At 42.6% G+C, this 24,422-nt stretch overlaps 1 protein-coding gene across 3 annotated transcripts; it reads right to left on the minus strand.

Moving 5' to 3' along the window:
- Positions 1 to 109: 109 nt before the first annotated feature.
- Positions 110 to 22,439, minus strand: LOC146648445 (TSC22 domain family protein 2-like). 3 transcript variants are annotated; one of them, XM_085388699.1, is made up of 4 exons: positions 19,888 to 22,439; positions 8,499 to 8,573; positions 1,282 to 1,333; positions 110 to 1,128 (listed from the first exon to the last, which is right to left on the minus strand). In XM_085388699.1, exons 1-4 carry the CDS (start codon positions 21,744 to 21,746, stop codon positions 769 to 771), a joined length of 2,346 nt encoding a protein of 781 aa, XP_085244825.1. In that variant the 5' UTR covers positions 21,747 to 22,439; the 3' UTR covers positions 110 to 768. The 3 variants fall into 3 exon arrangements, with proteins under 3 accessions (XP_085244825.1, XP_085244826.1, XP_085244827.1); XM_085388700.1 differs by lacking the exon at positions 8,499 to 8,573 and having other exon boundaries at positions 19,888 to 22,438; XM_085388701.1 differs by lacking the exons at positions 110 to 1,128; positions 1,282 to 1,333; positions 8,499 to 8,573 and adding an exon at positions 1,343 to 1,631.
- Between the last annotated feature and the right edge of the window lie 1,983 nt (positions 22,440 to 24,422).

Genomic DNA, 24,422 nt, shown 5'->3' on the forward strand with positions numbered 1-24,422 from the left:
TAATAAATAAAAACACTTAACAGTAGAACTCAAAAGAGTGATGCAAGAGTTGGACTTAGTAACGGCAGCGGCGTGGCGCTCCGAGGAAGAAGGAGTAGGAGGAGGAGACAAATAAAAAAAACAAATAAAAAAAACAAACAAAAACAAAAAACAAAAAAACAAAAAAAAAACAAAAACAAAACACTCCCAGTTTTTTCTTTACAACATGAAACGGCAAGGCTAAAAATACCCCTCCCCTTCAATTATCTCATTTAAAAAAAATAATCGCTCTCTTTTTGACAATCACTCCCCGTCTGTCCGGCAAACCCCTCGCTTTCCACAACAACAACTACTGGTTTCGGGTCAGGTCACAGGTTGGTTTGGCTCGGGCCCGGTCCAAGAAAAGACATCCTCTCTACAAGCCCAGCTGTTAACCAATCTGGGAATACAGCCAAAATGGAAAAAACAAAAGAACCAAAAAGACAAAACAAAAAACCCTCAACCTTCCCCAACTCTACTCTGAACACTTTGTCTCAGTCCGTCTGTTGCACTCTTGATGATTGCATTAACACTGGAAAGGCCCACAGTACAGATGCATACACGCACACATTCTAACACCAATTCACAGTCTTGCTTCCTCACTCGGACACACACACACACACACACTCGCACAGAAGCACTGTACTCTTTGTGGTCAAGCTGGTGGCTAAGAAGTTCACATACACTAATTGTAATAAATTGTAGAGAAGATGCTGTTCTGCTTTTCTTTTGTTGGTTTTTGATGCGCTTTCAAGCAGAGGTGACGTTGGGTTGCAGTTGTTGGCTGGGATCGAGCTGCGGCTGAGTCTGGAGCTGCTGGGGTTGGGGGTGGTGCTGAAGCTGGGGGTGCGACTGCGATGGAGGCTGAACTTGAAGCGGCGGCTGGGCTTGCTGCTGAGGCTGGCTGAGTCCTGGTTGGGAAGCCGCGGCGCCCGAGCTGCTGGTCGACTGGGTGGACAGCTGAGATAGCTGCTCGCTGTTGGCCAGAGATTTCAGCACGGCGTTCTCCCTCTCCAACACAGAGTTCCTCTCGTACAGCTCCTTGATCTGCTCCTTTAAGACCTCCACCTCTTCGCGCACTGCATACATCAGATGGCTTTTCACCAGGTCCTGAAGGAGAGCAGAGGGAAACATGAAGTGGGAACTAACCAGTGGTAGGAGCCATTGTCTTATTACATGTATACACTCTCTACATTGAACTCATTCCTAAGCTTTTCATTTAAAAGAGACGCATATATGATTAGTGGTAAAATGAATACTCACCATAGCCTGTTCAATTTTATTATCAATGGCAACAACATTGGTTCCAGAGGCACTGCAAAAAAAGAAAAGACAGATAAAGTACAGTTACACAAACAATCGCATCATGATTACTTTCTATATTTGACTTCTTCCTGCTTTTGTGTTCCCAAACACATCGGAAACATGGAAAATACTGACTTCTATTGAAATGGACAAAAATACTAATCCAACTTGAAATAAAGCAGAACCCCAGATAAAAAGCGAAACCAGATGACACATTGGTGGTCGACCAGTCAAACAAGGCGCCTCAGGCATCTAGGTCAGATCACACAAAAGCACCAGTCACCACTCTCACATCTACGCCTGGCCTCCTACAGGAGAAATGACACGAGACCGGGCCCCGGCAACAGGCTCAAGTTTGTTTGAATGATGCATCCGTTTGTTTAACAGCCATGATGACTGGACCGTGCGGATAAATCTCCAAAGGCAGCTGCCAGCTAACCCCACCGCTGGAAACAAATATTCATGCACCCAGATTCACATCAATGTGTAGCTATGATTAAGCGCTATTTGGTCTGACTCCTGTAAATCCATTACAACGTGAAGACACAGCTACAACCACGCGGGGAGGAGGAGCGGCACTCTTACGTGCGGCGTGTGCGGTAGGAGGGCAGCGGATCGCAGCTCGCGAGCCGGGTCGGGTCCCCAGGGCAGCCCGGTGGTTTGTAGGAAAACGTGCACGGCATGGCGCTGCTGGAGCTCCACCGGTAGCAGCGCACAGAAGGTCATCGGTGCCTACCGGAGGCGGTTTAGCTGGGCAACTGTGACCGCATTTAGAATAATGAAACACGAGCCGATGGGAGGAGAAGTGCGAGGAGCTGAAGGAGGTGGGGACACATGTCTGAAATTATTTCTGGCTCTGATGACTTCATAGTGACTGATAAGTGCAGCGACTGTGCTCGGCAGGGCTACAAGTGCAAGTTAAATGGCCGAGGTGGAACGTGCTTTAAAATATAATTTTGATCCACTGCAAGCTATACTTGCTGATCAAACCAATTATCCCCCACTGTTACATCCAAATGTTACAGAGGCAGCTATAAGCAGGCATATGCTGTGTCTGCAGAATATGTGCAACAGCTGCACAATAACCCAGTTTTCCTCTGGGATTCACCTCCCCCATCCACATTTGTTCCATTAACTTTGTTTAATATCTTCCATCTTGCTCATGGGAGTAAACATATATACTGGTTTATTGAGAACATTCGAAATATCGCTGAATTATTTAACTGTGGATTGATTTACAGACATTACTATCACTGAAGTTATCCCGGTGATCAGTGATAAGAATAACCAAATAAGGAATTTATTTCTATTTCTTATATATTCAGTTAATGATGTTTAAAGTTTCTAATAATGAGGTGAGCTTTGTGCCATGTCAGAGGCATAAACAGGTCTGGCTGTTTGTGGGAGGGAACCAATCAAAGTTGGCCTCATCCTTAAGAGGAGCTGAAAATGGTGAAACTAAAACATGCAAACCTGCTCTAGCTGAGTCAAACAATATAAATACAGAAAGTAGAAATTAGCACTTTAAGAAATCAGTAAGATGTTATTACATACTTTCTCCACCAGGGGGACATGATGAGCTTAGCTGTCCAGCTGCATATCTTCTAACTCTGTACTTTGGTGAAAAATCTTATTATAGCAGTGTTTTCATTTTTAATTATCACTTAGTGTCTTAGTAAGATTCCTGATCTCATAAACAAACAAAAGGATCAGTTCAGCTGTAATAAGATGCAGATTTACACCTGCAACAAAAAGCTATGAAAAAAATCATTGCCACCACGCGGTACTAAGGTGCCTTCAAATACATGTAGACTCCTACTGTTGTTCTGTTCCTCTACATGTAACTAGTGTGGGTGTGAGAGGCCGGCAGAAAGACTCGGATGATCTTTATCAGCAGGCTGAACTGTGGAAGGAATGTTCCCCATACTCCTGCTGCTGGGAAACACCGTCACTCACACCCCTGTCCTCCACTCCTACCTCTGGTCACTGCCAGATATGATAATGTCAAACACCACTTCCAAGCCAGCATGTCACACAATGACGGGGGAAAAAAATAAATAAAAAAATGCAGATGTTATGAACAAGATGCACATGGTGCAATCATGGCTAGAGGCGCAGATCACGCCCATCACTTCACGAAATAAAATTCAGCACTCGCTCATTAACGTCTCTTTATGTCGTTCCCTCAGACATTATGTGACCCCCACCATGAGTGCTTATACAAGCAAAACACTTTAAACAAGGAAAATAACATCAGCTTCACCCAGTACCAAACGTGTCTTTAATTTAGACGTGGTGCCGCACTCAGGACCTCCTATAGCTTTCCTCCCTAACAGGAGTTTTCAATAGGCCTGTGCCTAGAGGAATCTCTCAGTCTATAAAATACTGAGCCTTAATGGACTCGCTGGGTTACACCCTTGTTGCTTCACCAGTGGTTTTCAGATAGTACAGCAAACAAAAACATGCTCTGCTAATAACAGGATCACACTCTGCAGCTGCACATGTATAAATACAAGCTTGTTTGAATCTGTTAGAGCCCAAAGTTTGCTTATACCCACGCATGAAGTTCTACTTTTGAGAAAGACGAACGGCAGGATTTCAATTGGACCAGCCAAAGACAAAATAAGAAGAGCCGATATAATCTCTTAAAAGAAAAGCAAGTCAAGTTGATAAAACTGATGTGAAAAAACTGTAAATGTGACGGGGATGAGACAGGAAAACGATGACAGATGTTCACAGCTAAGGCCAGACGCTTTGTGGATTATACAGGATACAGTAAATTTCCATATTTTCTGGATAAATCTACAGTTAGGGTGGAAACCTGGGTCCAACCCTCATGTGACAACTCACATGGCAGAACAATTGTTAATGGAGGGAGCCATATTGTGCAAATTCTATCAAAACTGCTGCAGATTAACTTCCAGCCTGGTTTCAGCTCTACTGTCATCCAAGGTTAAATGTGATACTCCTCTGTAGTGCCTTTAAATGACCTCATTGTAATTAAAGCAGGGGGGTATGAAGCATTTTCTCCTGGGGTTTCCTCCAGCTGGTTTCAGAGAGCTGGGTTGAGACTATTGTAATCAAATCAGAGAATAAAACGGCCGGGAAAACTCTAAAAAACCACATGTGCACTGTCAGGGGAAGCATGTGACAAGCCAGCAAACTGTAACTATGGAGACTGGAAAACAATAATACAATCAACCTTTATTAAGAGTCTGTCAGAACAAGTGGGTAAATATGATTCTATTAAGTCATGATGGTTTGGGCAGCTCCTCTCGACTATGACTGGACATACAGACTGAAGCAGGCATGTATAAAAACTAAACAAAAAAAAAACAAAACACTCACAACAAGTCAAAACCATATTAGGAGACCATCTGGTATTCGAAGTAAAACTTCCAAGAACAACTGGCACTGAGGGAGGGAGGGGATTTTTGGTTTTTGGGAACTGCACCATCAGTAGTGTTTTGGAGCACTGGTACGAGCTCTGCTGATACACATGATCTTGTTTAAGTCTCTAGAGCTCCTGTGAAAGCCAAGAACTAGTCTGAGCGCCTGACTTTGAACCAAATCACGTTAAATGCTCGGCGGAGCCGCCTCCTCCGTTTTGACAGCATTACAAAGCGAGCACTGTACGACCGCTGATGTATGTGGGGTCAAATCCCGGAGGCCTAAAGGCTGGGCTCAGATGAGGGTCTGAACTTACTCTGCCGCTGATTATACAACCGATCGCTCCTATAAACTTCACCTTCTACACCAACAGGACTGAAGTTTATAAGCTCCCGGCAGAAGTTTGCAGCTTCCCTTACAGTGCTAGCTGTAAAACAGGAATGCCAATAAAAAGTCCATTAGCGCTAGAGAGGTTTACACTAGTACCAGGGCAAGTGGAGCGGCGGGCATGCATAAGTCATCTGCACATCAAATAGTTGTCATTCCTTCTCCCTGAAAGAACTGCTGCCATATTTAAGACCACTAAGTTTCCTTCAGCAACATTAGCAAAAAAAAAAGAAAAAAAAAAGAGACATGATGATACAAGTTTAGAGCTTGGGAGGTGAAGGCGAGGCTGATCATGTGCCCAAGGACAACAGGTGCACGGGACAATATTCTCGTGTCATGCCCCCAAGACGCCCCCAATTTAAAGGGGGAAATCTGTGTTCTCTTTCTAAGCAGCTTGGTACTGCAACCACACAAATATTTACTTTCATTTTTATCACAGACCTGTGAACTTCCACAGTTACATTAGACAGCTGTGTCTGTAGGAAGGCAGTCCGCCACAGAGAACAAAATGAGGAAGTGCTATAATTATAACCAAACAGCAAGCCTCAAAACTCGAGCGTGGCTTTGGTGTAATTATGAAGCAGCAGTATATATTTATTACCCAAGAAAGCTGACGGGCTTTATTTGACTTGGTGGTTAACGACATTTTTAAATGTGTTGATCGATTTTGGCAGCATGCAAAAATAAATGAACACATATTGGGTCATGAATGGATAATGATACCAGGAACTGTAAATATTCTGAACCAGGTCTGATATTTAAAAAAAAAAAAATAAAAAAAAAATTGACAGCTGACGAGACGTTTTCCTTTTTAAGACATCAAGTTTTTGTTGCTCTCTTTATCTGTAAATGTCGTTCTATTTGCTGATAACTCAACAAGGCTGATATTGTCAAATGTATCAGTGTGTTTACCCTAATATCTGTATAATACACCCACAGGTCTGACAGGGGTCAATAGGTGCCATGCCTTTAAGCTCTTCTAAAACAGATTCTTCTGGAAATATAAAAATATATTAAAGAAAAAAGTAAACAAAATGAAAAACCTGGCAGGAGACAGAGGCGACCCTACATGCGTTCTTCTGTTGGGAACATGTGACCCATGGAGATGATCAAATGGGTGAATTTCCTATACAACTGATGTAGATCTACTTTGAGGAGGTTTTTCAGGTTAAACAGGCCTCCACACAGGAAGCATTTCCACCATCGCCCTTACGACTGGTCAGTAGCTGACAAAAGGCTCTGGTTGGCTGGGTAACCCTCTACCACCCCCTCATATGTCAATCGCGGTCATTGGTAGTCACGTCAATCACTTGCCAAGAAGTTAAGAAGTTTACTCTGAACCCTCCTAAATTATGTTGCTGACTGTCTTTGGCCTGAGTGCTTCATATGTAAACGGCCCTTTAAAGTACAAAGCAGAGTTATGGTAGGGTTGCATATGTTAGGGAAGTATAGATGAGGCACAGTTCTCTGTAAACAAACATGAAACTGATGGTTTCACTTCTATACAAAAAGAAATGCAGGAATGATGCTATGATATAGCAGCCCATGTGGTCTTATTCCAGCGGATGGGTGTCATCTGGAACATCATTTCCAACACACGGGTGAAGAAAGAAAAAAAAAAGACCTTCAGGATATTAATTTTTCACTTTCTCCGCCTTCATCTGGTCGCCTCACACATCATCCCAAACCAACCGTATAAAAGAGTCGGATCACGTGTCAAACGGCCATCGCCCAAATCTATCAAACAAAACTTTGGTTATCTTTGCATCCAAGGAAACAAAAGCAGTCCTTGATGGGACAATGTACCCACAACAACGGCGCTCCAAAAGAAGAAAGAAAAAAAAAAAAAAAAAAAAAAAAAAGAATGCATGGGGCGAAACATTTGTGCCATCTTACACTGCTGCTGCCTTCAGCCAAGAGTAGAAATCACGTGCACGCCACGCAGCGTCACACTCTGGATAACACCACCACAACGCTGATCTATCTTTTCAAATTTAAATCAAAGCAGCTAAGGCGCCAAAAGGGCTGACATTACTGTATATGCACGTGCATGAAAGTGTGTGTGTGCGTACATGTGTGTGAGCGAGTAGTTCCTCAGCGGCTGGTTGTGTGTCAGCTGTATATTTCTCTAAAACAGTTTCATTTCCTGTCACTGAGATATGGTTTCATGTGCTTCTCTTTTCATTTTTGTAAATGGCATCAGAAAAATGTTCGCCCCTCCGATTGTCTCGCTACGCCATCTACTTACCTCGCTGTCATGTAGGAAATGAATCATTTCATGATGAATTTAAAATGTAACCGTGAATAAAAACCATTTGGCAGGAAAGAGTGCAGAAAGAGCGCACTAGAAACCTGGCTTTACTCATATTTAACTCCAGTGTTGCAGAGAGCATGCACACACTCTTCACGCCTCTTTTAGCCACTTTAAAGCTGAAACAACAAGTTTAAAGTATTTTCAATGGATTGTTTTCATAGTTTGAGGCACTTTCTAAGAATTAAAAAAAAATAAAATAAACTTCGCTGAACTTCGAGTCATCTCTGAGCCACCAGACCAGTTTACTGCTTTACACGGAACTGTATGCATGTTTAAACCATGAACATCAGCTTAAAAGTCCTATCAGTCTGCAGAACTGCTCTGATCGAGTTGTTTCATGTTCTTTGTTGTCACTTCACAATACTTAAACCAGAATGACATTTAGAAGTGTCAAGCGCTGTTAGATGTATTTGATGTTTGAGAGCACAATATTGCTCTTTAGCATTACAGAAGAAGGCTACAGTGTGGACATCTCCATTCCTGTGATCAACTACTGTGTACACTACCAGACTATCCTAGAGTTTGCACTACGAAACACAGTCAGCTGTTGGATTAATAGTGGCCGACTGAAAAATTTCAACGTTCCCCATGAAGACCTTTTATTGGTCAACAGATTTATAATCAAACAATTCATCAGTGTAGCACTGAAAATACTGGTCAGATAGTTTAACAATATTTTTTTTAATCAACGAGTTAAACTTGTTTATAATCCGATTAACCGATCGCTCGCCTGCCCTATTGGACTCTGTTCCATTATTATATATTATTGTTGGTGGCCAAACCTATGAAAATAACACCCAGGCAGTAAACAAACCACATTTTTAAGTGACACACACACACAATATATGACATCTTAAAAAGAGACTGCGTTAATTTGCTAGTGAGAAGCAGTGGGAAAAATAAATAAATAACAGAGCGAAGAGATGCCGGTTGAGAAATCTACTGGCTAATCCTGCCCTTGCAGCCAGGCTTCGTTTCCAAACTCAATCCATGCACGTGGAAAAAGCAAAGCTCGCTGCTACTGAACACTGCACACACAATGTTACACTCTTGCAGGCCTGCCCGGACCAATCCAGTACTGTACCTATCAATGTGCGCCTTTGAGTCTCTTAATCTGCTGCCAGACTGGAAGGCCTGGTAGAAAGCCTTGGAGGGATTCCTGTGTCAACCGCATTCAGGGAAGAGAGAAGAGACAGAGTGAAGAGCTGCGACAGTGAAAACAGACTCAAGTTTGACTCCTACAAATGCTTTCTCACACATCTTCAAAACTCTCTAGCAGTAAACATGACTAGAGTTAAGGCTCTTAGTCTTAATGGGAAGATTCAAAGAGAGTAAAGCAAAGGTCTGAGGTCTTCAATTAAACACAGGAAGTTATGTTCAAAGGTGGGGACAGCTTCAAACACATTAAGGACCTCCCTCCAGCTTTTAACCGTCAACATGCTGATCACTCAGTTGTACTCCCTGATTTCACCCTCAACTTGTACACACACACACACACACACACACACACACACGTAAATATCATTTGTCTTGGATATTTGAACGTCACTGCAGAATTGTGCATGTGCAGACGAGGGATGGTAAGAATATTTCATATATTTTAAACTCAAATGACTTGCGCAACTACTTCTAGTTCAAAAATATATATGCTTTTCCTTGATGATATATAACAAAGGTTTTGGTTTAATTAGTAAAATTAGCATTTTTAAATAGCCTTTTTTAAATCGGGGCTTCATTTAGGCAAGCAGAACAGAACAGACATTAAGCAGACTATCCTTGCTTACATAATCATCTCCTGGAGACTATTCTGAGCCAATAAAAATCTGACAATGCAGTTTCTATTGCCAGAATGCACTCAAATGTTTTCTGCCAACTACCACTGACAAACAAAAACAGAAGAAACACATGACTACTTGCTACGCTGCAGATCAGAAATAAGGGAAGTGCAAAATGCTAAAATGTTAATTTAAATAAATATCTGTTAGTTGCTTAGCTTCTTCTCACATTATCTTTGAACATATATCCAGTGTAAAATTAACGTGACACAATCTGCAACTGACACTGATAAATGTCCTTGCAGTTGCTAACAGGCCAGTATCTTTCCAAATGGAGGATATTGACAGACACCAAACGTTTGGCCAATTTATCTTTAGCAATGCAGCCGTAGGAGAGTAGATGTGACGGGAATGGTGAGCATCTTCCAAGAATGGCAGGGATTCCCAGTGAACAGAGTGGTATTTATGCCTAATGACACTAGAAAGCAGTTTTCAAATTCTGCTGGTGGGAAGACCTTTAAAAAATGTTTTTAAGAACCTTAGAAAAAAACAAAAAAACAACAACAAATTTTATAGACACACAAATACACGAGCACAACTGCTTTATTGCTGGGCTGATGTTATCTGTATCTGCATTTACAATGGCCAATAAATGAACATTTAAAAAGCAAAAAAAGAGATGCGAGAAACACCCTTCAATCATGCCAGGCGTATGGATACTGCACAGACAGCCCACCAGGGGGCACTCTACAAATTTCCTCATGTCAAGACGTGTTTGAAATGCCACAAAAACGACTGTAACTGAGCAGAGGTGGGCAATTTTTAGAAGAACCTGTTAACAGTTTGTGTCTTTAAATAAATAAATAAATAAATAAATAAATAAATAAATAATCGGCTGATATGACAGAATATTGATTTTTTTTTTTTTTTTTTTTTTTTTTTTACATGATCAAATATTGGTATTGATGAGGATGAAGCTGGATCTTTTTCCTGATCAATTCCTGGTTAATTTGAGTCAAATACAATCACATTATTCAATTTCACTCTACCCCCCATATTCCTGGTAACTAGCTACAAGTACACTGTGTTCTAACAACACATGCATGAGGGGAAGGCAAAGGAAATCCCCGTACCCCCCCCCCCAATCCCAACACACAGACACACAGATATACTTCATTCACTCTCAGTCTGTGCATTTTAAGACTGCTTCTTTCTCACATTCACACTAACACAAATGCGCACTGACTGCACGTGCACACACACGCACAGTAAAGTGTAGATTTACAGCATGTGTGTGGATATTATAGCAGCCAAGGCTCTTTTCCTAGAAATTTCTGGCACAAACTGCCTTTGTCACATTACCTCATGACTTAACACTCTCACTAGCTCTGGCTCTGCTTAATATTACTTTGTGGCCTGCAAATCTCTGTACACACACACCCACACACGTGTGCCAGGCACGCCTCCACAGGAAAACCTCAGTTTTTCAAGGCTAAAGCTCTGCACAAGTCCTATATCGACTGAAATCAACAAGGTCAGATGACTTGGAGTTGGGTAGCCTCTTGATGAATGAGGTAAGAACCAGAAGAGTCATCATTCTCTGTCTTCAAGTAGCAAACTCTCGACTCTCAAAGGCTGTCTTTGTCAGTCTAAAAGGCAACATGTCAATATCCCTTTATGAAAGCTGCTCTTTGTAAACCAGACAGTCACCGTGTTCAGCAGCTGAGAACATGCGGCCTCCTCCATAAACCCCAAAATCCAGAGTGTGTGTGTGTATATGTGTGTGTCATACAAAAGGAGGGAACACATAACCCAACAGATGTGCACACACAATGAAAATACCCCCCCTCTTTTTTAACCACTCTCTGAGATCCCACAAGGTTACCTGATTGAAAAAAAGAAGGTTGCACATGCTCAGGCTTTGCTCGAGACGACCCTAAAGCTAATGTATGACCAGGCAGCAGAAAATAATCTGAAAATAACTCCTGGATGCATTTTTGCTGGTTGATGTCACACATTAAGCTGGGGCATGACACGTGCATTCTTTATTTATTTATTTATTTTTTATCTCTCCCCCCCCCCTTGTTTCTGCAAACCAGTGGTTTGCAGGTTTAGGTCACGGTGTTGAACCTCTTAATAACCTTGCTAAGTAGCTGAGCATGTGAAAAACCCACAACAGCCTTAAGTGATGAAGCAAAGTGGGAGCGGGGTAGGAAGCTTGAGTTGGAGAGCGAGAGCATGCAGAAGTGCAGGAGGAGAAAATATCAAAGAGCAAAAGTGTGAGAGGGAAACACGAAGACTACAAAAAGGTGTCAACCTAGATATTTTCCTCTCCAGTCAAGGTGTTGCAGAGGCGGCATGGTTCACTCAAGGTCCCCCTCACAGCAGAAGCACCGAAACTTCAAACCGGGGCCAAATGAGCTACAGAGTTTTACAAAGGTGGGGAAGTTTGCTCTTCTGTTTGCAGTGCAAATCATCCCCTTTCTACCCTCCATCAAAAACATGGCCATTGGATGGATAGAGAGTGTTTGAGTTTATAAAAAGGGGGCTGAGGGATCACTAACAAACTGGTAGTGTTGGTACTAACTGGACAGGTAGAGTAATCTGGAGGCAAGTTGTGCACAAAGAAGAGGGAGAGGCTATAAGGGGCTGTTGAAAGCTGTCATTGTTGGTGCACATGAGGAATCAGGTTTTCAGAAAAATCCATATATCTGCCACACAGCACAAGTAGGTCAAAACTATTTAGATTTCAGTGGCCTCGTGAGATTTCTTTCAGCAGGTTTTAGGTTGTAGTCAAGGGAGATGGAGAGCAAGAAGGACCCAGAGCAACTGCACGATTACAGCAGAGCTACCAGAGGAGACTGGAAACCTGGATTTTAGCGTTCAAACTAATTTATAACCTCATGTTTAGCATAGCAAAACTAGGTAGTTGCATTTTTTTGATCTTGTCGCTCCTTTTAGGGCACTCCCCAAGAGTAACCGAACACTTTTAAATCTGCTTTTATCAAGCTACTTTTAGAGATGCGAGGAAATAGCACATTAAAAAATAAAACAACTTTTAGTTCCAGAGTCTAGTTCCTGGTATTAGATGGAGCCTTAGGAGTATCTAAACATATCCCACATGCGTAGATCTTAAAGTGGATTGTACAGTTCATGTATCCAGTTTCTGAACCACTTATTCAGCTTGGGTTTGAGAGGCGGGGTACAGCCTGGACAGGTTGCCAATCATAGAGAGAGACAAGCTTACACACACTTTAGAATCACCAATTAACCCAACAAGTATGGTTTCCTTCCACAGCCGAGAGACAGAGCACCCAGAGGAAGCCCATGCAGGCACAGGAAAACATGAAAACTAAATTGCATGTAGTGGAAAATAACTGACAGCAGCAGTGAATAGATATATGTGTAGATTAAAAGACTTGGGCTAAAAGAAGCTGGTATTTAACTGACCAAAGAACAAAACTGCTTAAAGACTTTTTCAATTATTGTGTCACTTGTTAATGTTTTGCTTTCCACAAGCAAGATAAAAAGAACACTGTGAGCTAAGCTTATCTATAACACAGTACAGCACATCCCCAGTTAAACACCGGACCAACTTGGTGAAGCTGTTCTGCTTGTGAGAAAAATGAAGAGCTTCAGGTGGGATGCAAATTAAAAACTGAGTCCAAAATACACAACCCCTCCAATCTTATCAGTTCTTTTTAATCCGTACATGCCTGCTTCTCTAATGGCTGCACACATAAAACTGACATTTTGCACGCCCGAGTCACATGCTAGCCTTCTTTCTACACCGGTGAGACTGACATAAGAAGACCGTTGCATTATTTCAGATAATCCCACTGGTCTCAAAGAAAAAAGAAACAAAAACACAACCTGTCAACATGGATTCTGAGCCTCTACTAGGGCTGAACGATATATCGCATTTGCGATAATATCGCAACATGATCAAGTGCAATTTTCTAACCGCAAAGGCTGCGATTATACTCTGGACATGTCCAAATTCATGGGCTGCATCCTCCTGAGGCCGCATTTGTAGACCGATTACGTCACAGCGACGTGCCGAAGGCTGTCCAAATTACTACCATATCCCAGAATTCATAGCGCGGCCCAGCCAAACTCCAGTTTCCAGCAATGGCGGCCGCTACTAAGTTTTAAAATTACTCATACTAATCTTTCTGGGTCACAAAATAAACTTTTAACATATTTTCAGGCGAGAAAGTAGTTGTGTAAACATCAAATATCTGCTCGGTTTATCAAGATATCCCATATTTGCAAAAGTGCTTCGACGTTTTCAGAGGCGTCTGCTACCCACCAGCTCGACAGCTAGCCGGGAGCTCGAGGGTTACTGATGCGGCCGAGAACGGCACAACTCCCGGCACATCATTTTCAGATCACCGCGGAGTTTCGCTGCTCGGGTTAAACGTAATATATAAGTCACTTAGACAACCTAAAAATGTTATTGTTGGGCTTTTTTCAGTGTTTTGTTTGTTCGTGAGTAAATCGGTTTGGCTGAGATTAAAGTTATTAGATTAGATAAAATAAAACTTTATTAATCCCCCGGGTGGGTTCCTCCTTGGTTTTCACACAGCTGACTAAACGTCAAACAGAAAACTTATTAAACAGAAGTATGAGACAGTCGAGAATTTACACCAGTGTCTGGTTATATTTTAGATAGCAAGAAGCAGACGGCCGAGTTTATTAAACTCCACCGAGACAGCGGTGACGCTAATCAGAACTAGACCGTCCAATTTCACGCCTTTAAACTTTAAAGGCGTGTTTGTGTGTGTGTTTATACAATTGCTATTATGTTTGCACTTTATGTGTAATGTTACTGACTGCAGAGATCAGTAAGATGTGTGTATTTTTTATTTATTAGTTTTATTTATTTAATATTATTTTTTAATTGAATGACTGTCTAGTAGTTCACAGATGTCTGAGTGTGGTAAAGCCACTGATTTTTTTTATGTATATTTCTGCAATCTGCACATTGTACTGACTTTCATTTTAATGTTTACACCAGGGTTCCTTGTCAGCACTTTATGCTCAGATGTTTGTAAGCTAAAAATAAACTATTGTGTATGTTCAAATATACTGTTGTGATTGAAGAAGTTAAATAAAAATGTCAGTCATCAATTCATGCATCACCTCATGTCATCATAACAGAGGTCTGTCTTCCAGGAAAGAACAGTTTAAAATTAATGTAATATAGTATTGGCCATACTATATGATGTATTGCTTGTCTTTGTTTAATAATACAGAAGACAAAGACCTTAAAAAATAATCGCATATCGCATCGCAATCGCAATATTGGGGCAAAAAAAAATCGCAATTAGATTATTTTCCATAATCGTTCAGCCCTAGCCTCTACACCTGGGGTGGAGGGGTGGATGACTGCAGCAAAGCCTACAGACATACTGACTAATAGTGCCGGTCAAACTAGAACAATACACCCTTCTTTTATAAAAATAACTCAAAGGCTGAGATTAGGCTGGGGTCATAGAGGAAGAACAACTTGACTAGTGCACACAGAAACACACACCTAAGGTTGAGGCTCCATTTCAATATTTACAGCCAGAAAAAGAGAGTATTACATTGCTGTTAAATGCAAATAAAGATACTTGTAGATCTACTGCTCGCTGCTGTGCAGCTCAAAGGGTATTACAGCCGAAAGGCAGATTAAAAACTTTCATTCCAATCAAAGCCACTTTTTTTTTTTTTTTTTTTAAGTGTTGACTTGTACCTCAGTGAAGCACTGTGGATAAAATGTACCCACCAAATGTCATATGATATGACCAGGGAGCCCCAGTGCGGAAGCAGGGAGTCAGCTAAGGAATATTAAATGAATAGAAGGTGGAGAGCAGTGTGAGCGACTGTGACTGAAAACAGGATACAGCAGTTAGAGGAGAGGTCAGCGATGGGAGGGAAAGACCCTGTGGTACATGCTGTCTCTGTGTCACACTCACTCTCACACACAGAGCTACCACTTCCACTATGACTAAAAATGAATAAGCAGTTCTTATCCACGTCCACCCCCAGCATGGATACTTGTGCACACATACGCAAGCGCTCATGGAGTCCAGCCATCCCCTTAAAGACACACCTCTTATCCACCCACACGAGCACAGTCTCTCAATTCACTGTGGCAGTAACTATATCGCAAACCTGGACTCCCCTCCTCTCTCCTACCTCCTAAGGAGTCTGATCTTACATAAGCTCCCGTTATGTGAGGACAATAAACCATGCCCCCCCAGCATGAGGCTCAATTACATACAGACTTCAGTTGCAATACATTTATGATGAGTTTGCAAAATAGCAGCCATCCCCCCCTCTGTGAGTACGGCAAAGACATTATGGCAATCCAGAAATGTTGTTTTATGCCTTCGGTTGTTGAAGCCATCTGGGAAACATTAAGCTGAGAAAACCATATTCTAAAAATGAGAACAGCATCTTCAGTCTCGAGTATATATAGCCATTGTTTTATTTTAATTACTTGTGAGCAAAACTAAATGGGGGAAGGAAGCTATGGACAAATGTAAGAGTCTTTCCAGTTTCTGCACTATGAAGTCTATAACCCTTTAAAAGATGCAATAAATACTATGTAATGCATGTTTTATTGGGAGGTGTTATTAAGACACTTGATATTAACACTCAGCATAAGAAAGAAAGCTGCCATTACTAATAAAACCTTTAATGAACTGCATGCATAAAAATCATACATACAAAAGACCCTGAACTTTTGTATACATGTTACACATATCTAGTACAAATGGATATATTAAGATGGCTAAGGCCCCAATCAAACCGATCAACAATCAGTGGTAACTACAGGTCAGGAAAGACGTGTAGTCCCCGATTATAGTCACAGTGAAACTGACTGCTAAGCCCCAGTCATGCTGACCTAGAGGTCAATCAGTGCCCCCTGGTAACCACCTGTACCTAAACGAACGTGTGTACTCCATGACCAGTTGGTGAATAGTTGCTGTCAATCCCCAGTGTGACATTAGTCACAAAGAAGTATACGTTACTATACTGAAAACCACCTTGTGAATGTCTTAGTCTTGTTTTGCTCTTCTTTCCCCTAACCCTCAACTGGTTGGGCTGGATGGCTTCCCCTGCTCGAGCCTGGTTTCGCCAGAGATTTCTTCCTGTTTCAAAGGGAAATTTTCCTTCCCACTAGGGCTGTTCGATATAACGATATATATCGGATGACGATATAAAAACGTCTATCGTTTCATTTTACACTATCGTTTGTTTCGTGGTGTCGCAAAATAAACTGTTTACGGCAATATTTTTTCATCGTTTTGATGCTCACTGTAGTGGCTATATTAATTTCTTAAAGTTCTCTCTCTCTTATATTTAATATAACCACACTATTGAAGGACAAGCGCCTGTTTTTATGCGTTGTGGTTAGCAACAACGACGGTAACGCCATCGCGTGTCCGCTTGTTTATGTTCCACATAAACCTTTCACAATAAAGCACAAGATCCTGTTGAGACTTTTCAAAATAAACTGAATCACGTGAAAGAGCAGATTATTTACAGATGAGAAGTAAAAAAAAAAAAAAAGAGCCGTCAGGTGCTAAAAAACAAACCTTAGACTCAAACGTTAGAACAGGCTTTTCCCCGCAGCACGCTGTGTAATAAATACTCACAAAGAAAACGTCGGCCGTTACAACTTATGTCTAAAAATGTCGAGTTTCATGCATCTGTTAAAACACTCGACTCCAGCTACATGACGCGCAGCTGGAAACACTTCCCGCAAGTCGAGCTGCCCGAGATTCACAGAATTTACAGAAAATGTTACATTTTAGTGATTTATATCGTTATCAGGACGATAGAATTCTTATATCGGGATATGAGATTTTGTTCATATCGCACAGCCCTACTTCCCACTTTCGGCAAGTGCTAACAGGGGGTCGTCTGATTGTTGGGTTTTTGTAATATTGTAGGATCTTACTAAATAAAGTGCATTGCAGAAGCGATTGATGTGAATTGGCACTGTAACTGGACAGTTACACCCTGCCTTTTGTTGAAATGAATGACTTATTCCATAGTGGCCTTATCATTTCTGAGCTACCATTAGCTAGCGCTGCTCACTGTTACTGCTGGGAGAGGAAGAGAAAGCACTGAGGATAGGCACTAGGGAGTGAGTTTTGTGCAAAAATCTGTCCAAAATACCTCATACAGCAGGCACTCCACGGGGTGAGTCAACCAAGAGAGTCGGGAAAGGTCTCACTTTTTTCACACTTATGCTACAGTCTGTTTATTTGGCAATAAAAAGCCTAATTTGTGTCTACAGAAAAAAAGAGAAAGTTTAATGAGCATGAATTTTCTTGTTGTTTGACACATGAGTATGGAGAGAAACAAACAGTGCAGTAGAAATGTAGAAATTAAGAATGGAAACATGTTGTTTTTTTTGAAAGCTACGGGAGGGAGGTGTGCCAGGCATAGCTAAAATGCCTACTAAAGAGAGGCACAGCAGGTTTCAGTACGCAACTTCTTCCTCCTCTTCTGTGCTTAACTCAGTTGCTGCAGTAAAGGAATGTCATTCAACACTTCATCTGTACGTGAGCAACTGTGATGCCTCTTCTGTCAGTCAGAGGGGCAGACAGCATGCTGACCACACCAACAGAGAGCAGTACGCTAGCCGGTGTTTTGAATGACTTACAGATGAGTGTGAACCCTTACTATGAAACATGTATGTTTGCTCCTGTCCAAAGGCTCTAAACAGAACAGGGTAATTTAGCCTAAACTTGCATTGCAAAAGAAAGGGGCCATTGCGTGACAACGCACAGTTGGTTGACACGCCCCTTTGTGAGGTCTCTTATCGGCAAAACAGGGGCACAGTGGAAAAACTACTGCTCAGTGTCTGATAGTGCTTGGCTGTCGTAAGAGACCCCCGCTCTTATCACCCCGGGAGCTCGGTCTTCTCACAAGCAAACTATAGGTGCTCCAAAAATCTAGCGCCCGAAGAGAGTGACATTATCACAGACATTAATAACCTTTGAAATGTCACCTGATATTAAAAAAGTGCACTCAAAATAACTGGCTTGTGGTCATTACAACTTAAACAGATCAAGTGAAGAGCTGAATATAAACCTGCGAAGCTCATCTCCCTCTCATGGTGCGAAAGACTTTCAGGATGGACACATACTGCAGAGATACTGCGTGAAACTGATAAAACAAAGCTTAAGTTGTATGATTTGGCTTGCTGGTTGGACATGCTTATATGAGTCAAAAGCTGACATGTATTTCTCATAGTGGCAGCTAAAGTGTTTGGAAGGCTTTTTGAGTCCAATTGCAATCATTTGCATCAAGAAAATAAATTGTTCTCGATGTCATGAGTGATATCTGTGCAAATGTATTTATGTTATTGTGTGACACAGACTCATCAGTATCTAGTAAGATAATCTCCGATGTCCATTTAGAAATAACATCCATAAATAATTCAAAAATGATTTATAAGTGCCAAAATGTAAACAAATAAAGGATTTTTAAAAAATAAAACAAAATAAAAGCCAGTCACAGAAATGACAGAAGTCATCGAAGCACTTTAAACTTCCTTGAAGTGCACATTACAAACTGACACTTCAACATACAGCTCGAGAGGAAGAAAGAAAGTAGTGCCAGTGCTCTGCAGGCTGCGTATCCTGTCTGGTCTACATTCTGGTACATCTCTAAGACTGTAAATGGAAACCACTGAGAGATTTCAGGCTTTAAATCATTTCCGCTCATGTGTGCCATCTACTACTGAGAGAAAGATCATTTCTGGAAGAGATGCAAACTTCACATACTCCTATTTTTTAGTTCACAAATCAAATCATGCGCAATTGTGATATCTTTTGTAGATGACATTTGCTTACAAAGAGACTCCTTATGTGACACCACATCACAAATTTAACAATGTAAATGCCCAAAACTTCTCTAAACATTTTTAGTGAGCAGTACCTGGTGGGGCTAACTGTAGCAATGCCCCCCCAAAATACATTTAAAAAATAAAATACTCTTCATTATGTTTGTATCAGAACGGATTTTCTAAAACAGGACCTGACTTAATAAAATCTGCTGTACATGTGCAGTGCAGCCTCAGTTAGCCTGGCTAACTGAACACTGAACTAACCTTACACATAGTAGCAACCAGCAAAACATCTGTGAGGTTTGCAGCCAAGGCCATCACCTCACACACTGTCCTAGAGGGTGATAGCTGGAGTAAAAGCTGGAGACTCACACGTACACACACACCCTTACACACAAGGAGTCACAGAGTCACTGTGATACAGGAGCCATGTGTATTTAACAAGTTGTTTCTTGTGCTGGGGAAGTGTGCTACACTCCACTGACTGCTTTAGGCCCCAATATTAAAACAGCAAACATATTTCCTTCCTGTGTGCCACTACTCTCTTCCTCGTCATACTCCCCTTCCTCAATACCTCCCTGAAACTACGGGGAAAACCCTGTCCGTATTAACAAGCACACAGTGCTGCTGTTTGTTACGGCTTTTCATCTTTCTGCAAATGGCTAAACGTGTGACAAACTTCTCCCCTGCTGTGGACTAAATTAAGCATGTTTAGTCCTTGCATGGTCATTGTGATTTTTTGAGCGGTGTTCATTACGGGTAGTTTTAGAGAGGATCAGCAGTGATGATGTGAAGCTTAACAGGGATAGGGATATTAATATAAAGACTTGGAAATATATTACCTGTCCTCCTCCCCGTCGACAGGTATGTGGATTGCAAATATGCTGTTGACAGTCGGAGTGGTGAGCTGCAGGCTCTCAGGCATGAAGGGCTTAGCTGGTTCCTTCACAGAGACAACTGGAGACTGTATGTTGATGATTCCATCTGACTTCCTCCCACCACCAGCTTCCACCTGACCAAATGCAGTCACTGGGAGGCCCTGTGGCCCCAAAGCCCCTGCAGTGTTGCTGTGGGCTATCTGACCTGGAGGCAAACTCGGGGTTGTCACATTTGGCTTTGCTGCACTGGAGGCAATGGGCACAACAGTGGGCACAGTGGGGGGCACACTGGAACTCACTGCAATGGCAGGCACGTTTTGTACACCAGAGGATGGAGGGTGGCCGTGGGGTTGAGGCTGTCCAGCGGTGGCATAAAGATTCACAGTCTGCTGCTTCAGAGCAGATCCACCAACCAATACGGGGCCTCCAGCAGCTCCCATCCCTACAGTCTGCTGCTGCAAGACAGTTGGAGCTGGCTGTCCAGCAGGTAGAAGTACTCCTCCTACTGCTGCTCCAAGAACATCTACAGCCTGACTTGGCGCAGATGCCCCTCCAGAGGCTGTAGGCATCACCGAAGTGGGTCCTTGTCCCTGGCTGGACACTGGGTGGGGCTGGCCTGAGGCAAGCCCTGGTGGCAGGGGTGCAGAGTGGTGCTGCTGATAGTACTCTGCCTGGTTCTGCATCAGTCCAGGTGATTGGCCGGCCAGGTGCTGGCCCACAGGAAGCTGTTGTTGCTGCTGCTGCTGCTGCTGAGGAGGGTAAGGACTTGGTTGGACAGAGAGAGGCATGATGGGAGACTTCTGTATGAGGACACCGGATTGAGGTGGGCCGTTTTGCTCGACAGGCAGCAGGTTCTGTGGAACAAGAGGCTGCAGACCTGCCACTGCTGGCTGAGCCGGAACAGCCGTAGGCCTGGAGAAAGAACTGTGCGTGACCGACCCACTCACACCTTGTTGGCGGGCGCTGTAGTTTTGATGGTGGATTTGCTGCTGCGGTGGCTGCGCCTCCACCGAGTGCACACGACTAGAAGAGAGAGAAGAGTCCGCCATGGAGCCCAAGCCATGACTCGAGGGCGTTGTTGAGGTTGCGGCAGATCCTCCTGTAAGCCCGAGCCCACTGTCTCTGTCTGCAGCAGGGTCCAGTGCTGTGTTGGCATGTCTCATGCTATCCACAGTCCGACCAACAACAGAGCTCTCAGAGTCCTTCTCATAAAACTCCGTGCACGTCCACCTGCCTCGCCGAAACGGTTCTCCAGTACCATGATCAAGTTTAATGACCCTGAACCGCGAGGAGCAACTCACCGTGGAGGTGGCAGGAGGTGGAGCTGAACTGGGCACTGCAGCAGGTTGGGATGTGTTCACTGACGCACTCGCTGGCCCAGCGCTGGCTGCAGAAGCAGGCTGCTGCTGCTGCACTGGCCCAGCCTGAGTGATAAGGGGTAAACCAGCCCCAGCGCCAATCCCCGGTGCTTGCTGACCACCTTGACTCGAACCAGACACTCCCACTTTTCTGAAATCCCCAGAGGGGTTGCTTGACAGCGCTGACAGCTGACTGGCATGAGGTACGCTTGATGGTGGCATCACTCCGACCGCCTCTGGCTCCACAACATTATTCAGAGCTTCTTCGGATGAACTTATGTCACACGCAGGCTCATAATCAGCCCGTGGCATGTCGTAGATTTCCGACGACACGTCCTCAGTCCGTGACTCGTCTGGATCGTCCAGACTCTCCGTGTCGTCGGCGGCACCTACAGCCGCCACCTGGGCCTGAGTCACACTTGTGATCTGAAAGCAGCTCTTTTTCTTGGCCGGCATTTTCGACATATTGACAGCCTGAATCCAAGTCCCGTATGGCTATGTTTATCCTCAGTCAAAAAGGGGCGAGCTGGCTGCAGCTTTTAAAAGCTTAGAGCATAATAAGCAGCAGACCTGGAGCTAGTTTTCTTTTTAGCCTACCTAACTGTAATCAAGATGTATCTGCGCCATCCTCTTCCTCTCTCGGACTCCTGTTGCGTTTCAAGAGCTCATAACGCAATGCCACACTTCGTGTCGTCTTGTCCAGCAGCAGGGCTTCAGACACGATTACCAACAGCCCGTGCGGTGACCGATCCGCGGCTTTCGGCCCGCTAATGTCCCGGTTGTCCAGTTGTCGAGCGGCCGTTGTCGCAGAGTGGGCTGCCCAGCTGTAGGGGCTACTTTAAGCTGAGGAGGGCCCGTAGCCCTCCACTCACTGAGCTAGCTAACAATTCAAGCCAACTGGCTGCTGCACACTCCCCCTACGTCGGAACAAGTATGTGAGACATCCTTCTGAAAGCGGCGCTGCGTAGCCTCTCGCTTCACCAGCTCAAAGTCATTCGTTGTCGACACTCACTCCGTCGCTGACTACGGTTGAGGGAGAAAGGGGCTCTTAAATATGACGCGTTAATAAAAAAAACCCCAAATGATATTCTAAACAGCGTCTACAGTTGCCTCCCTCACTCAGTCACTCCTGACAAGATGGCTATGTTGTGTGCGACCGCGCTGCATCGTGGGTAGGTAGTGAGCGCAAAAGACGTTTACGTACCAGGCTTTTGAGAATCCATCCTAATGATGCCTTCACGGGCCTTCGGAAAAAAACAAAAACAAATACGTTCACAACTGCACGCACAGAAAGAGTAAAAAGAAATGTTTTAGACATTTGTTTTTAGACTACTCATTAGAGTAGCACTACCCTGAAATTGTTGTCGGGGTAGTGCTACTCTAATGACTATTTAACCTTTTATATTCTATTTGTCACTATTCAGACAACGGATCTATTTGACCGATTACTTTGGACTTTGGAAAACTGTGAAACGTAATTAGCTCATAATTTCCTCATTATCAGTCTAGCTGATTATGCGATTAGTCAGATTTATATAAATCACAATAGATGGATGTCTTGATAAAACACTCCCAAACACTCTTGCTTGTTTGCTACCGCCTGCCCCTCAGAGCAAAATACTCTTTTCTTATCACTGTAAAGTTTATTTCTTTCTTTTTTTTTAGTTACACCTTGCCTTAATTAGCTGTTACTGGGCTATTATATCAGGTAGCATGAGGTATAAAATGCCTTATTTGATGATCAGCTGCAATAACAAACTAAATCCACCCAGTATTCTGTTTAAATGTGTTATGGAGCAATACGACAAAATATGCATACTTGTAACATATATGAGCAAATAAAAAAAATAGAAACTATCTAATTAAGAATTAACCAGAATGCTTCCTGTTTCAATTTTACAGGAACTTTACAGGATATCTCTCAAAAGCACCGAAAGGAAAAAGACGTGCTCTGAAACCAGCGAAACATGTTTTTTCTCACAGACCACGAGGCTTCCCAAATCATAGAGAACACTGCCCCCGGTGGCCAAGAATGAGTTTTGAATTCAAAGAGGTCCTTCCCTTTCCTTTTTTGGTGATTTTGGGTGAACCTTGAACCCTTCACCGTTTCATTTAGCTTATATCAAGTAATGGTTGTTTTACGTCCGCTATAATAATAACAGTGGTGTGATAAAAAAAAAAACCCCTGCAGTTTCAAACAGTGTACATGTCTGTGATTAAAACTGTTTAACTGGGTCCAAAATAGAAAAGATTAGGTTTAGCTTGCATTGTCTCCAACACAGTGACTTATATACCAAGTGGAACGATCTGGGCCTGATTTTGATAAGAAGGGGGAGGATGGGGTGTCTGAAATGGACATAGTGAACTACTGGTCATCACTTTTACAATGGACTGTAGAATAATCACATTTATTTGTTTTGTTGATCTTGTTTAAAAACATTTAGACGCAGTGAAAAGGATGTAAGGTTAAATACTTGTTAATGTGACATTCATGCTGCTGTTAGGATGACAAGGCAAAAAAGGCAGTATGAGCATCATCTAATGTTTAAGTAGTCAAGAATGATGACTTTTGTTTTTAAAGAAAAAGCATATTTTAAATGCAGAAATTGTCTTTTTTTAGTCTGAGACAAACAAAGCTATGCTTCAAATAGTGTAAGTAAAAACAGTACTAATCTCATAATCCTGAACCTTTTTAAAGCGAGTGCAATGATTTGTCCAACTGGGACAGCATATTTGATCAAATAGATGTGGTAATGTATATAAGTATGAGCAAAAGGCGTTCCACTGTAATTCCCAAACATAATTCTAATTTTCCATATATTTGTGTTAGCTAGAGTCTGAGCACATTTTTTTATATTAATCACATAAAAGAATCTAAAATGATGTCATGAAAAGTTCCAAGCTGATAAGATAATGTTAAGCAGTCTTGGGCTTCTGAGTTTGTCTCCAGGACCCCAAGCAGAACACAGATAATAAATATACGGGTTGCTTATCTCAGATAATCAGATTTCTTAGGGGAGACTGGTTTATATCTCTCAGTAGTCATCACTTGCTAGTACCAGGTTGGACTTCCTTTTTGCCTTCCGATCTGCCTTAATTCTTCATCCCTTGGATTCAATAGGGTGTTTAAAACATTCCTGA

The sequence above is a fragment of the Rhamphochromis longiceps genome, linkage group LG18 (assembly GCF_057381845.1).
Source record: "Rhamphochromis longiceps isolate RC_006_pf linkage group LG18, R_longiceps_female_GT1.1, whole genome shotgun sequence".
In the NCBI taxonomy this organism is placed as follows: domain Eukaryota; kingdom Metazoa; phylum Chordata; class Actinopteri; order Cichliformes; family Cichlidae; genus Rhamphochromis; species Rhamphochromis longiceps.

What these genes read in the sequence shown, in the direction of transcription:
- LOC146648445 (XM_085388699.1), bottom strand. Translation starts at nt 21,746, where the DNA reads ATGTCGAAAATGCCGGCCAAGAAAAAGAGCTGCTTTCAGATCACAAGT. An exon ending in GTCGACGGGGAGGAGGACAG is followed by an intron (nt 8,574 to 19,887) that starts GTAATATATTTC and finishes CGGTTGACACAG; the next exon opens with GAATCCCTCCAAGGCTTTCT. An exon ending in TCAAAGGCGCACATTGATAG is followed by an intron (nt 1,334 to 8,498) that starts GTACAGTACTGG and finishes CTTTTTTTGCAG; the next exon opens with TGCCTCTGGAACCAATGTTG.